Source organism: Centruroides vittatus, unplaced genomic scaffold, assembly GCF_030686945.1.
Source record: "Centruroides vittatus isolate TY-2023 unplaced genomic scaffold, ASM3068694v2 contig_349, whole genome shotgun sequence".
NCBI lineage: Eukaryota > Metazoa > Arthropoda > Arachnida > Scorpiones > Buthidae > Centruroides > Centruroides vittatus.
The window spans coordinates 4,007,630-4,023,976 of record NW_027122172.1 but is presented as its reverse complement, the minus strand read 5'-3'; the positions used below and the strand labels follow the sequence as shown (position 1 = coordinate 4,023,976).

The following is a 16,347-nucleotide window of genomic DNA, read 5'->3' as shown; positions in this document are numbered from 1 at the left end:
CCGTTTCACCAACTACAATACACAATCAATCAAATAATTGACACTAATACAAAAAAAAAAAAAGCAATACATTTAGTGATCAAGCACTACACACTCGAGTAGAGAGGAGTATCTTTAACAGGAGGAAGCTGACGAAAATCACCAAACAAATAGATAAAGAATCCACCAAACGGCTCATCTTTCTCGGGTTTATCTCTCTCAATCTTCTCTCGATCATGTAAAGCAGTGATTCTCAAAGTGGGGGTCGTGAAAAATATTTGGGGGGTCGCTGAAAAATTGATTCTAGATCAATTTTTTTCAAATATTTTATAAATTTACTATGGATTCATGTTTAGAAATAATAGAAATAAAAACTATATAAAATAATTTTACTTAAATAAATTGCACATATAAATAATAAAAAGAATATAAATATTTAAATACGAGCCTAACCCCGTCCATCCGGGATGTTTTTCGACACACTCATTCTTCGGGGGTCCTTTGAAATTTTTAAGTGCAGAAGGGGGGTCGCGGTCCAAAAAGTTTGAGAAACACTGATGTAAAGCATTCTTGCACCAATCATTGACATTTCATCGATGAGGATGAATTTGAGCGACTTCATCTCAATCTGGAATCTCTGTGCAGCTTCTTCATTTAGAGATCGAAATTTCGTACTAAAAGTTAGCGATAAAATTTACCTTTCAAAATTACCGTTTTAATGCTTGTCATATTTTCCGACACTAGATGACGCTTCTATACGTGCGTGCAGGAAGCGACTAACACTTGACTTCGTGCATTTCTTGTCAACAAAATAACTCTGGAATAAGTTGTCCGATCTTGATGAAATTTTCTACGACGACTCACCATCACTCAAGGACGAACTGATTAAAATTTCAACTTTCAAAAATGATCCGTTTTTGTAGAACTGGAGATAGGGGTTTTTCTTCAGTATGGATCATTTTTGAGAGTTGAAATTTTAATCAGTTCGTCCTTGAGTGATGGTGAGTCGTCGTAGAAAATTTCATCAAGATCGGACAACTTATTCCAGCGTTATTTTGCTGACAAGAAATGCACGAAGTCAAGTATTAGTCGTCACTACGTTCCGACAATTATTACCTACCAAATTATTAGAATGGGTTACATTAAGAAATGACTGATTTCTTACGTTAAACGAATAAAATGCTTTATTTAACTAAAAAACATCGTCATTTCTTAATGTAAATCCATAGACCACGTGATGACAGTCAACAGAACATGGCGGCAATGACTCGCTACTCGGACATCTAGGTACTCTAGGTAACATTAACCAGAATAAGTTATACCTTCTTTTTAAAAAATAATAATTAAAAAAACTCATATTCCCTTAAACTGTATAAATACCTTTAAAATAACTTAGTGTTATTAAACATTCTATAAATACTTTAAATAGTTTAATTTGTTTACTTACCTTCGCTTGTAACCCTCGATATTAAATGTATCCGCCATTTTTCAACAAATTTCCCGTGAGTCATTGCGCGACGTTCACTGAGTCACGTGATGTTGTGAACCTGGGCTGCAACGATTTTTTCTTGGAGATAAAACGTAAACCGTGTACTTCTGCTTGCCGTGTACAAATAACGTTTTTACTATTAGTTTCAACAATTTTTAAGACACGAAGCTCTTTTATAATGTTTAAAACTGTTATATTACTATATATTGTGAACCAACATACATTCTGGAGAAACGGTTAAAGAGATACATCAGTGAAAAAATGGAAGATACGGTTATGTGACCCATGATCCAACCAGAGTAGTACAAGAAATACAAGACTTAAATGTAATGAACGATGAAATAGGAACTATTATGGACTTTGAAAACCTATACCCCTCCATAAATTTAACCTCTTGCTACAACGAACTAATCGAATTCATGGTACAACAAAATCAAGAAGCAAAGAAATACTTAGAAGACATACATGATCTGGCTAACCTAATTTGTTTTCAATCCTTTTTTAAATTCAATGAAGTAATATAAGTGGCGTAGCGTAGTGGGGGGCGGCAGGGGCGGCCCGACCCGGGCGGCACTTATAGGGGGCGGCAAAATTTCACAATAAATAATAATATCTTGTAAAAATACCTAAATAAGGGGGCGGCGAAATTTTCCTCCGCCCCGGGCGGCTGACACCCACGCTACGCCGCTGCTTGGAACCAAGATAAATGGTATGATTAATTAATACTTCGCAGCCCGAGGAAATTATTTCAGTTTTTAGAACATTTATTTAATGTGAAATGAATTTAGTTTCTCACTGTAGCTGTTTCTGATAATGGAAAATACTACAATATGCGGGAGGCTTTTCTTGTCGACGCCGCCAGGACATGTTTTGGACTGTTAGCCGCCCGCGTGCTACACATACTTGACCGTCCCTATCAATGCCGATCAATGAATATGTGTATATAAAATTTTATTTAAATTAACAATGCATCTCTTTGTTTATTTAAACTGGGCTGCAATTTGAAAAAAATTGTAGACCTATAAATTCCTTAATCTCGAGAACTTGATACATGAAACTCGAGACCAAATATAGAAAGTTTAGGGGTGGCATGTCCCGATTAACTATACATCATTCAAAAAGTTCTCCCCCGAAAGGAGTAAGATAACGACCGGCAGGAGCCAGTTGATTATTGTATTTACAGTATAAAAAATTATATTCTTTAGTGGACTATCGGCCGCCACGTGCTACCATAATAAATTTACAGAGATTTAATAACAGAAAAATTCATCACAAAGAGATTATTGATGCGAATGCGATTATTGACCAAGCCCCTTCGGCCGCCAATTTAAAGTGTTTTAATCTTTAAAATTGGCGTTTTCACTTCCCGGGTCGAGGACCCAGGGGTTGGATTTGTGGGAAGCGAGTGTTCGGGTTGTTTCATTGTGGGAATTAGAGAACGAGGCGCTTAACGTGTAAGTGCGTGAATTCGAATTCACGGACATAACATCACGCACTTCGTGTACAGTGATGTTATGTTCGTGCGTGTGTGTGTGTGTGTGTGATCGAAGAACATCTTCGGCATGTCTAAAAACAGAAAAAACAGTAAATTACGATACGAGAATAAGATGTGTTAAAAATGAAACGAAAGAATTCTTACCATCGGAGATTTCGGAAAATATTCACCTGTACGATAAATGGCCACTTGGTCCTCTTGGTGGTAAAGTTGGGGAGGGAGATACTTCTCCCTCCCAAATGTTCCTGCAAAACACAAAGACAGCGAGAAAAGGAGAAGTCGATTCATTTATTATCTAAGGTGAACGTTATTACCTTTATCAGATAGTCTTTCTACCCGAACAGTGTCGTGAGGAGAGCGAAGGACCTGACCCAGCCTAGCCTAACCTAACCGGAAGCTCAATCCTCGTATCAGCTGTTTGGGAAGAAAGGTGGGCCGAATGTCGCGTCCTGTGAAGAAACGTGTCAAGTCCGGGTGGTCAAATCCGTTGTCGTCGATCGAGTGTCACGTTCGGGAGACAAGTCCGCGAGAACATCCGGGTAAGAGACGGCCACGTCCGGTAAAAAGTGTCGAATGCGGGTGCAAAGGACGAGTTGCGGAAAATCGAAGAGGATTACGGCCTAGGCCAAGGGAACCGCAGCCACCCACAGAAACAGAACCGGCGACGCTCTCCTCCGATTCTTCCCCGTTCCGACTTCCGAAAGACGATGACGACGCAGTCTCGAGCGAAGAGGAAGAGGCAGACCTCGCGAGGAAAATAGAAAGTGACGTCGAATTCCAAGAGGACTCGTCACTCTCTATGCCTTCCTTAAGACCGATTGAAAATTGCAGTCGTCCATTGTGACGATGTCACTGCAAATAATTGCTCGTTTATACCGATTTGTAATGTTATTAGCAATACGATTAACTTTCATTACATTGTAATAGAAACTGATTATTTTGGGTACTAAGTTTATCAGTTATGTATTCGTGTTAAAATGAAGAGTTAGGCTCCTTATTATTTTTTTTTTCTTAACATATTACTACGGCATTGGATATATATATACTAAATGTTTAATTTACTTCTATAAAAAATACAGTCAAACCTGTTTTTATGCGGTCTTTTTTTGTGCGATTTTTTATTTGTGCGATTTTTTATGCGATTTTTTATTTGTGCGGTATAGTCGGCGACTAGTCTCGTGCGATTTGTCATGTCTCACGTTGACTTATTATAGCTAAATAAACTTATTATAGTAATATTATTGCATAAATATGCGAAAAATGAAATAATTTATTTTTTAAGTCAACAAAACACCACCTGGACAAAAATATGTAAAACAGACGATCGATGAGACGATGCAGTCAAGTGCTGACATCTGTTGTCAATAAATTTTATTTCGTACGGTTTTGAGTTCTTTTCTGTGAGACTTTTTTATGCGGTCCCTATTGACCGCATAAAAAAATATTTTTTTAATTGTGTTGCGAAAACTATTTTTTATAGCCACTCGTGAAGTTTCGTGCGATTTTTTATGCGTTTTTTTATGCGGTCTTTATCCACCGCATAAAAACAGGTTTGACTGTATTAGCATTTGTATAAAATTTGGTAAAATTTTTATTAAATATTTATTTTACATAATTAAAGTACATGTGCAATAGCAAACCACTGAAACAAATATTGAATATGTAATTAACAGAGTTTACAACAGAAAATTTAAATTATTTCTGATTTTATTAACATTTTCAACAAATCTTTTCAAAGCGAAATCTGATTTTAAGTATTAAACAGAAAAATATACTGATAAACTCCGGTAAAACCAATCTTTGCAATGTACACTAAAGCAATTAAATAAAATAATTTGACATCACTCCATTTAATATCGTATTTACATTAATCGTGCGTATCAAATTATAAATGATTTACATTTGATATTATTATTATATCGATTTTTAAGAATTTGCTGATCATTACACAAAAATATACATCTCTTGATATGAAATTTTCAAAATAGAATCGTTATCTGTAAATTTATTAATCTGATAATCAAATTTATATCAAAATACTGTATCGATTTAAGTAAAATATGTACTCACTTATATCGGTAATAACAATTTCTGTTTACAAATATAATTTCAATTAAAATTTTATTTGTTATTATTTTACAATTTCCTCGTACATTTATTATTAAAATAATTACGTTATATTATTCGAGTAAAGTATCATACACTTTTTCCTTTTCTGGTTTTAAAAAAACAAAAGCAGAAATTATCATTATAGCAACTATTATATATAGTTGCAATTTAATAACTTTTTAAAACAGTTTATTAAAGTTAATATTGAGATTTTAATCTGCATTGGCGTGTCTCTCTTAGTTTGATCTGGCCGCAACACTCCGACGAGAAATCCCATCGAGATACTGCAGCACGGATCACCAAGCCTCCCCACCACGACAAGGTGGAGACACGACGGGGAGGAAAAATTTACCCCCTGCCTTGTTTGCGTATTCCAATCTGCCCACTTCCCCTCACTGACCGCGAGAAAAAAAGAAAAACAAAACAAAAAATCCAAAAATACAAAAATAATCCAAAAAAAAACAAAAACAAAAATAATCCAAAAAACACACAAAAAAACAAAAATAATCCTGTAGAAAAAAACAAAAAAAACCAAAAAGAATCCTGAAAAAATTCCTGGTCAGATCCCAGGAGGGAGAGTGCAGCAGAAAGGAATACCCCGGGGGCACCACGAGGAGGTAAGGCTCGGAGGATTTTTGCTTCCGCCCCCATTTAGTCCGTAGAGACGCGTATTTCGTCTCTCCGCATTAAATGAAGTCAAACAATTAAATAAGACGCCCGATTGTTATGTTTCATTCTTATTATTTGTATTGTCGATTGTTTATTGTTTCGTCAATCGATATATTGATATTTTCGCAATTTATAAATGAAATTCTTCACAATTATATTAATGCATAATTAATGAATTAAATTATTGCAGACAATTTGTAAATTCGTTCTAGCAACAACATTCTCCATTGCAACTTTTTTCTCAATCTGTTTTAAATTTACATAAATTCTTAAGTTAAAGATAAACATTCACTTTTTCTAAACATATTTCTTGTCATTGTGTTAATGGTAACCACAAAGAGTTAATTATTTTACAGAGAAATCTATGTTTTTGTCATCTTAAAAGTTTAAAACACGTTGTTTTGCACCTGGAACGAACAAGGGAGAATTTTCTCGTGCCAGTCTTACATTTTAATAAAATATATATCATTCGAGAGAGGGGCAAAGTATTTTTACTTTCTCGGCTGTTACATATAGCAGCGAGAAAGTATGGCGATCGGTCAAAGAATGACCCTTCGAGATTTTTACATTTTTAGACTCGGGGACCTTGAAATTACGAGAAATGCGAAGAAGTTCGGGGGGGTCTGCATGTATGGACGTTAGTGTGTGTCGCAAGATTTTGTTCATCTTGTTTGAAGCCTAATAACTCTTGTGCTTATTGTCGAAAATTTTAGGAATTTTGCAGGAAGAGTTCGTGTATTATGGGAATTGATTCAATTAAATTTTGGTGGTTAAAGTTCGAGAAGGTTGGGAGATAATGGGGTCGTGTGTATCTCCAGTAGGGTCGAACCTAATGACGATTTTACTCGTTATTAGCATTTACAGTTATTATTATTATTAATTACTAGCTGACCCGGCCACGCGTTGTTGTGGCTCAAAATGTATCTATTATAAATGTGTAACACTTCCCCGTGGGGGAAATTTCAAAAAATTCCTTCTTAGTGTACATTCTCTTGACGTACCCTATTAAAACGCAATCAAAAACGCATCTAAAATAGTATAATAAAAGCCGAGTTCTTCACAGTAAGCCTTAATCCCGTCACTTTTCCCGCTGGGGAATATCGAAAAATCCCTTTTTAGTGTATATTCTGTTGACGTAACCTATTAAAACGCAATTAAAAACGCAAAAAAACGCATGTAAAATAGTATAATAGAAGCCGAGTTCTTCACGGTAAGCCTTAATCCCGTCCATCTCCCCCCACTGGGGGGAATTTCGACATGTATATTATATAAAAACACGTGCGTATTCGAATGCAACGTTGTGTCAAAATTTCAAAGGAATCGGTAGGAACAAACGAACGTTATATTTTATTTATATTAATATTTATATTAAGTAATAATTTTAATAAAATAGGAATAATTAATAGTTATTCTCCTAACCTCACTCAGACTCTATTACACTGTAAGACAACAACACCTTGATGCTGAGAACCTTTAACTTTAATCATAAACAAACGTTTTCGGCCCATTCCATGGCCATCGTCAGGCTAACAACATTCGAATACTGTTCCGAATAACCAATTTCAAATTTAAATAAAATACAAAAGAACTCACGCGCGATGCTAAACAACGTAAACTAAAACTAATATAAACAACATAGAAAAGAACAAACGAACGTTATATATTATTTATATAGATAGATAGAAAATGATCTGCTTCAGTCCATTCTCACAGAAAAGCATAATGCCTGACAGAAAAGCAAACTTAGTTCGTCGGAAGGTAGCGCCATCTGTTGGACATAAAAGCCTTAATTTATATATAAATATATTTTTGAAAGGGGGGAGATGGTGTAGGGGTATGAAAAATAGATAGTAGCCGATTCTCAGACCTACTGAATATGCATATCAAATTTGGTAAAAATCGGTAAAGCCGTTTCGGAGGAGTACGGTAACTAACATTGTGACACGAGAATTTTATATATAAGATTATTATTATTTTTTTTTGTAAAACTCATTTCTACCCTCAAAATTAAACTTTTTGTCATTCGATAATAATTAAAAATATAAAAAGTTATTTAATCTGTGATCCGCGATGACGGAGGAGGTGGTCTCCACGCAGAGTTAAATTAATAAATGAAATAAGAAATAAGACATCAGCACACGAATATTCTGAGAATTTTTCCTTTTATCTTAATTTTATTTATTTTTTACTTTTGAGTTGAGTGGTCTGAAAACGTCGAGATTTACAAAAAACCCGGAGGTCAAATTTGACACGATTATATTACTTTCCGTGAAATCGAAAGAGGGCGCTCAGTCACTTCCGATATAACATGGCGACAGCAGCTGGTGAATTCGTGTTTTGCTGCTCTTTTATCGTTTAAATTTCATGAGTGATTTTTTTTAATCTTTAGAATGCTGTACGATTCGTCGCAAGTTAGTAATAAGTAATTTTTATAGATATATACAGTAGACCCCTGTTTTACGACCGCTCGTTATATTACCTCCGGTTTTTATGATTGAAATAAATGTTCTGTTATTGTAAATACAGAGCCACAGGAACGAGGCGTTTCCATCGACGTTACATTACCATCTGATCAAGGCCATTGCGCATAACTGAATAAAACGTTGTAATTGGTATGATTGGTTTTTTACTAATGGAATCGACATGGTTTATTTCTTATCCAAATTCAAGTTCGAAATTTAGATTCAAATCAGTATCCAGTTTTGTAGTCGTTGGCCTGAGTTACTATGCCATGATCACAAATAGACAAGGAGATTAATCGATGATTTACAGTTGAATTGAATTACTGCAATTTGCCTTGCGCTTCGATATTTATTGGCAGTTTACCGTAGGGTACGTATTTGTGCCCTCGAAAATGTCGGGAAAGAGAAAAGTCAAACTAGAGAACAAGAAATCTTTGAAGAAGAGGAAGGCGATAACCTTAGAAGAGAAACTCGAAATTTTAAGCCTTCACGAAGCGGGAACGAAAGTGATGGATCTTGCCTATAAGTTTCGATTGTCTCATTCTACGATAAGCACCATCTTAAAGAACAGACGCAAAGTTTTGGACGAAGTGAAGAGTGCTAGTCCTATGCAGGCGACCACGATTAGGAAGAGGGAAGGCTTAATTCCCGAAGTGGAAAAAGTGTTAATCGCCTGGATCAATCGGAGGACTCGGACCGTTCGTACGCCGTTGAGTCAGGCTGCGATTTCGGCAAAGGCGCTGTCCATCTTCGATACGTTGAAGAGCCGGCGTGGCGAGACGTCGGAAGGCGAGACTTTTAGTGCGAGCAAAGGCTGGTTTGACCGTTTTAGAAAGAGGGCCGGTTGGCACAAGACAAAGGCGAGGGGTAAAGCCGCGGGTGCCGACGACGAAGCCGTAAAAGATTTTCCGGAAAAGTTGGCTAAAGTCATTGTAGAAGAAGGATATTGTTTGCGACAGGTTTTTAATGTAGACGAAACGGGACTTTTTTGGAAACGGATGCCTTTGCAAACTTCTGTTGCCAAAGAAGAAAAATCGATGCCTGGCTTTAAGGCGGCAAAAGATTGGGTGACGTTACTGTTGGGTGCAAATGCGGCAGGCGATTGTAAATTGAAACCCTTGTTGATCTATCGTGCCGAGACTCCGAGAGCACTTAAGGGAGTGTATAAGAGAACGCTACCGGTGATTTGGAAATGGAATGCTAGAGCTTGGATGACGGGATCGATTTTTAAAGAATGGTTTTATCGGCATTTTGTTCCCGAGGTCAAAGAGTATTGTACTAATAACGATCTCCCTTTTAAAATTTTGCTACTTTTGGATAATGCACCATGTCATCCTTTAATCCTTCAACATGCTCACCCAAACATAAAGATAATGTTCTTTCCTCTAAATACCACTTCAGTTCTTCAACCAATGTACCAAGGTGTTGTAACTGCCTTTAAGGCATATTATTTACGTAGGACATTTGAAGAAATTTTAAAGGCAGTTGATACAGAAGAAAACCTAACAGTTCGAGAGTTTTGGCGAAAATTTAACATTTTAGATGCTATAAAAATAATTGTTGATGCCTGGAACGAAATTACTGAATTGAACCTGAAGGGAGTCTGGAAGAAACTCTGCCCACATTTTGTTGAAGACTTTGAAGATTTTGAATTGTTGTTGGAAAAGGAAACGACAACTGTGGTTGAGATAGCAAACCGTTTGAATCTAGAAGTCTCTGCTAAAGATGTAAATGAATTGCTGAACTCGCACGAAAAGGAACCTACTGTCGAGGAACTTATTGAAATTGCCGAACAAGGAACTGTTGAAACAGACGAAGACAACAATGACGGAGAAGAAGAAGAAGAAGAAGTACTTGAAGAACCTAATTCTGCCCCTACCTTTACGTTGCAAAGACTTGCAGAGGCTTTTGAAAAAATTGACTCTGGACTAAAAATCTTGCAAACTGATGATCCAAATTTTGAACGAAGCTCGTTAGTTTTGGATATGATCAGAGATTCTTTATCATGTTATATGGAAATATATAGAGAAAAGAAAAAAAATTCTTTACTTCTGAATAAAGTAAATTAGAATTTAATTTTTAACCTCTAAACAGTAAATTCTGTAATATTTTCACTTTTACATAATAAAAAAACAATGTGGTTTGTTACCATTTCATTGGTTAATTATATTTTTTTATTGGCCATTTTTGTTTTGTATTACATAGCTAAAACTATATTTCTGGGAACATAATTTCAGTCTATAACTAAATTTACGGAAAATTATTTTAATTGATGACAGTTTGCTTAACAGTGGTTTTTCAGGAACCGGTTTGGTCATAAAAATGGGGGGTCTACTGTATATCTAATTATCTTAAATATTTTACACTGAAAATATTGTTTTTAAACATATCTAATGTTTTTTGTTAAAGTAATTTATGAAAAATAAATATTAATGCATTATGTAATATATTGATATTTGTGAAATTATAGTGTGAGAAACTTGTGTATTTGTTAACTTAAATAGCAAACTTTGTAATGATCAGTAAATATATCAATATATGTTTATAGGATATATATATGTTGTTAAGCAAGCTGTCATATATATTGTCCCTTTATTTGCAAGTACAGGTACTCCTCACTTTACGACCGAGTTTCGTTCCGACGACTATGCCGTTAAGCAAGGAGCTTGTGCTGGCAATATAGGATCGTTGTAAAATTATACAAATTATGCAACAAACTTCAAATTTATTCATAAAAAGACTATTATATCAGGTCAGTCCGTAAGTTCATGCGTATTTTTATCTACAAAAAAAGCAGCAAAAAGTTTTAATTAAATTTTATTTCAATCTATAATGTATTCACCATTATTTTGTACAATTTCTTGCCATCTTGATGGTAGCTTTTTAATCCCGTCTTCGTAAAATGATTTCGGTTTTGAATCAAAATATTCAGAAATAGCCTTTTTTACATTGTTCTCATCCTCAAAAGTTTTCCCTTTTAAAAAATTGTGCAAACTGCAAAAAAAGATGATAATCACTGGGAGCAATATCTGGGAAATATGGTGGATGAGGTAAAATTTCCCAGTTGTAGCTTTCAAGTTTCTGTACAGTTATTTTTGCAGCGTGTGGTCTGGCACTGTTATGCTGCAAGAGAACCTGCTTTCTGTTCACTAACGACGGTCAATTTTTTTTTCAATTTTTCATTTAAACGCTCTAATTGCTCACAATACATTTGAGCTGTAATTGTTTGATTAGGTTCTAACAGCTCAAAGTGAATTACACCTGACATATCCCACCAAACAGACAAAAGAATTTTTTTTGGATGCAACCCACCTTTTGCAGTCAGTGTTGGCTGCTTGTCGCGATCCATCCATTGTCTTTTTCTCGTCACATTATTATAGAGGATCCATTTTTCGTCTCCAGTAACCGGCCTACCAATAAAAGGTTCTAAAGCAATACGGGATAAAAGAGACGTGCAAATTTTTACACGTTGTTTCGGTTAGCTATTGACAGTTTGTGTGGTATCCATTTTCCTAGCTTTGAAACTTTTCCAATTTGTTATAGGTGTTTATGAACAGTTCCGTGGGATGAATTTAAACGTTCCGCAATTTCATCAACTGTTAAAGATGGTTCTGCTTCGACTAGTGCAGAGAGAGCATCGTCATCAAAGTTGATGGGTCTTCCAGTACGAGCCTTATCCTCCACACTAAAATAATTGTTTCTAAATCTTTTAAACCACTTCTGCACGGTTCTTGCAGTAATTACAATTTGATTATGTACAGTATTTATTTTTTTGGCTGCATTTGTAGCATTCTCACCACTTAAAAATAAAAAGTATAAAACATGTCTTTTGTATTGGTTGGTTACTTCCATTTTAACAAAAATAAACAACTGAAATGTTCACAATTCTGAATTACAGTATCATATGAATGAGATCCAATTTAACACTTCAGTGTAAAAATTATCACATTAGACTGACATTTTTAACAGCAAAACAAGATTTTTCTCAAGGTCATAAAAATGGGCATGGACTTATGGACTGACCTGATATTTATATAAGCTACATATACATCAATTAAAATTTTAGTTACTTAATTTTAGAAAACATTTAAATTTACTTTTTTTGTGGCTTATCTCTATCCTAAGGAGTTGACAACGACAAATCTCTATTAAGATGTTTTTGAGCTTCTCTTATAAAATCTATGTAATTCATAATCTCTTTACTCGCACTTATTCTTTTGCTATCCTCCGCTTTTACCGTCAACCAATTTTAATACGGTCCTTTGCATCATGTTGTATATGAAGATGTGATCTAGGAATCTCAAAATTTTCTGCTTTATAAATCTTAATAAAATTGTCTTTGACCATCTTTAGGGTTTTTTCAATTTTTCTTCAGTGTCTGTCTGTGGAATTTAATTATTCTTAGAAACCACAATTCACATATCCGTATTGTGTTAAAAGCACTATTTGTCTCAATTCTGTAGAAGAATGTTAGCCTATATTTAGAGTATAATATTAAATGATTGATCAAAATATTCAGTTCTTTTAGATTTACCATAAAACTATAATATAATGCTGTAAATATACATAAATGCAGATACTTTCACAAAAAGAATTTTAATTAAAGTAACGCTTTTCTTATTTTACATGATGACAGAGAAAGGAAATTCCAATTGATGGTAGAATTTATAACCATTAATGATATGATTTACCCTGCAGCTAAGAGATTTTTAACATAATCATATATGTATAGTTGTTAATCCATCTAAATCACGAATATACAGTTTTCAGGAACAAAAGATTATTATACATAACATTTTCAATCATCTGTTATTGTCAAGATATGCTAAATCCTGGTGATGGGTGCAAGAGCACTTGAAAACATTAAGATATGTCTGTATTTGGGAATCTCAGAAAATACATGAAAGGCATATACAGTTTTGTCCACTTAACAGAGCACCCTCACCCAGGCCCGCCGTAAGCGAGCGTGCAAGTGCCACGTCCAGGGGCGGCAAATTGGTATTGCTGGCAAGCTCAGCATAGGTAGTCGTAGTTAAACAGGGGTGGCATAATCGGTATTGCACACGGGAGCTCAAACAGTTAGCGGCACTGCTACAGAGCTCCAGATAAGGGAGCAGTTTGTTTAAGAGGACACACTCCCATGTTTCCAAGTTTTTTCCTATTTTTACATTATTGGATTCTTATTAACAGATCACTGGATAGTACAGCAGTCACTTAATTGAGTGAGATATTTTAGAGCAGTTGTCCATGTGAATAATTATATGTAATTGTATGGTACATCACTGCCCAGAGCATATGGCAGCAGGGCTCTGTACATTAGTATTTGTTGAGATTTAGTGAAACCTTTCATTGGTCAGTTTTCTTATAGATGGACAGCCTTTTAGATTCGTAATGAATAAGTTTTATTAGATATGCGAGGAACAATTACATATTAAAAAAGTATCATAAATATATATGAACAAATAGTGCAAATCACATGTACAGTACACCTTCATCTTGAGGGGACAAGGCAAGTAGTGATTAGCAAACAGATTTTGGAGGTCACACAACCTTACTTTAAAATGATACTGTGCTTTTTTGTTTTTACATTGTAAGTCCCATTAAGGCCAAATGATCTGCCAGATTATATTGGGCTTTAACAAGTCCCATTACAGAGAATTCAGAAATGTTTTGGAGCAAAGATGTTCACATTTTTTCAGTTAGGCCTCCTCCTATATTTCTGGGAAAAAGTGAAAACAAATTTTTAGACTAAATGTGACTGATAAATATACTTACTGTATTTACTGATTATTTGGAAAAAAAACAATAAAACTGATGATATAAGAATGGAAATCAATATGAAAATACAGTAAAATTGTGTGATAATGAATTTTAAAATTTTCAAGTGCGTTATAAGTTACAGAGCTCCTAAGACATGAAAAAGTGAAGAGAATTGAGTACCATAAACAGCCTCCTGGGTGATCTTTTTACTCTGGATAAGGGAGTATGATGCAGCAACCCTTAGGATGCTGTCTTTAAGCAGACTCATCTGTAAAAAGAATTTTTTTTTTTTTTTCCTGGAGAGATTGAGATATGAATAAAAAGCATTCAACTGTAATTAAGTTGAAAAAGAAAATAATGATACACAGTCCTTGATTCCTGGACAGTGATGCCTTTTTTACACAATAATATCCTTACTGTCCAAACACACATCCAGTTAGCAGATTTCCATGAACGGTCTAGTTCCATGTTGGGTGAGAAAGTGGAACAAGTGTAAATCGGCATGTGTCGTCGAGCTATAGTTTATCATTTTTCTTTATTTATAATCTATGTACACTATATAATTGAGATGGGTTGATAATAATAATAATAAGCACAGAGCCTAAACGGTTAGGAGTTGGAAGCTGAAATTTGGTACACAGTTAGGGTATATCATCAGAATGCACACTAAGAAGGGATTTTTGGAAATCCCCCCATGGAGGAGAGGGATTACCCTGAAGAGCTCTGCTTCTACTGTACTATTTTAGATGCAGTTGCTTTGTAGGAAATTAACCATATTTTTAGACCCATCTAAAAATTCTCTAATTAGTCTCAGAAGAGGGTGGGGACCTAATTCTTGCACTCACAATGTCAGTGAAAATGAGCAAGATCGGCTATAATCTAATAATCTTAATCTTTGCTATCATTACTTTTTGCCTGAGCAACGTTGGGCTCATCTGCTAGTCGTTTATATTTGTGTTGAATTAATTTGATCATGGATCCAACACCTATAAGTTCGGGTAATAAACAATTTCAAAGTCAAAGCAAGTGCATTCACAGTGTACTTAATAATATTTGCAAGAAATTTATCCAAATTAATTAATAAGTATAGATTCAAAGAAGTCAATTGTTAATATTATTAAGTAAGTTCTAATTTCATTTGTAAATTTGTTTACTGATATAAACTAATTCATTTTTTGAAGTAACTATGTATTTTTATAAAGGACTTGTCTTTTTGCCCATGCATAGTACATCTAGGGCTCTCGTACTTTAATTACGGTCAAACAGTAGAATGCTTTATGTATCCCAATTTTGGATTTTTATATATTTTTAATCAACAAACAAAAATTGAACTATTGCACAATGACACTTACAGTTTTGGCTTTAGTAAGAACAAAAACTATTATTGTCTGTTTTCTGTCTTGTTTTAATGTTTTAAATAATAATTTATGCATTGTAACCAGTGCCGTAACTAGGGCAGTGCCCAGACACAGGGCGTAGACCCTGGGGGGCGCAGAAATCACCTGGACCAAGTTTTGGGGCGTAGTTACAGATGCTCGCACCTGGCACGTAAAAGGCTAATTATGGCGCTGATTGTAACATATTAACTATAGAAAACCATAGCATTCTTATTATAAGAAATTTTGTAATTTTTCTTTTTGGGTCTCCGGGAACAGAACTTTATTAACATACTCCAGTAATTCTACTGTTAAACTTTTGCATATACTTTTAGGAATGCATTATGTCCAAGGACTGCATGTAATCTATATATATAAAAACGAATGTATGTCTGTCTGTGTGTGTGTGTGTGTGTGTGTGTCTGTCTGTCCTTCATGCATTACCACACCATTTATCCGATTGCCATGAAACTTCGGGAAGTAGTTTAATACACTCCCGCGAAGGTTTGTGGCATATGTGAAGACCACCATTTCCCCCTTTCAAAAATATATTTATATATGGATTAAGCCTTTCATGTCCAACAGATGGCGCTAACTTCCGACGACTTAAGTTTGCTTTTCTGTGAGAATGGACTAAAGCAGATCATTTTCTATCTATCTATATAAATAAAATATAACGTTTGTTTGTTCCTACCGATTCCTTTGAAATTTTGACACCACGTTGCATTCGAATATGCACGTGTTTTTATATAATACACATGTCGAAATTTCCCCCACTGGGGGGAGAGGGACAGATTAAGGCTTACCGTGAAGAACTTGGCTTCTATTATACTATTTTAGATGCGGTTTTTTGCGTTTTTAATTGCGTTTTAATAGGTTACGTCAACAGAATATACACTAAAAAAAGATTTTTCGATAATCCCTTGCGAGGGAGAGGGACAGGATTAAGGCTTACCACGAAGAACTTGGCTTCTATTATACTATATTAGATGCGGTTTTTTGCGTTTT

General features: G+C 34.9%; 2 protein-coding genes across 6 annotated transcripts in view; one reads left to right on the top strand and one right to left on the bottom strand.

Moving 5' to 3' along the window:
- The window catches only part of Grip (Glutamate receptor interacting protein), a 330,265-nt gene that overhangs the window by 209,789 nt on the left and 104,129 nt on the right, over nucleotides 1-16,347 (bottom strand). The gene's annotated exons all lie outside the window — the stretch shown is intronic.
- Nucleotides 8,052-16,347, top strand: part of Dus4 (Dihydrouridine synthase 4) — a 23,622-nt gene continuing 15,326 nt past the window's right edge. For 2 of the 5 annotated variants that reach the window (XM_067269351.1, XM_067269348.1), the window contains exon 1: nucleotides 8,052-8,152. Coding sequence is in view for 1 of the 5 variants with exons in the window: in XM_067269347.1 (XP_067125448.1) it covers nucleotides 8,596-10,263 (1,668 nt within the window). In the remaining 4 variants the exon portion in view is untranslated. Of the gene's footprint in view, nucleotides 10,264-16,347 lie in introns of all 5 variants that reach the window. The other 3 variants (XM_067269349.1, XM_067269347.1, XM_067269350.1) reach the window with 3 other exon arrangements.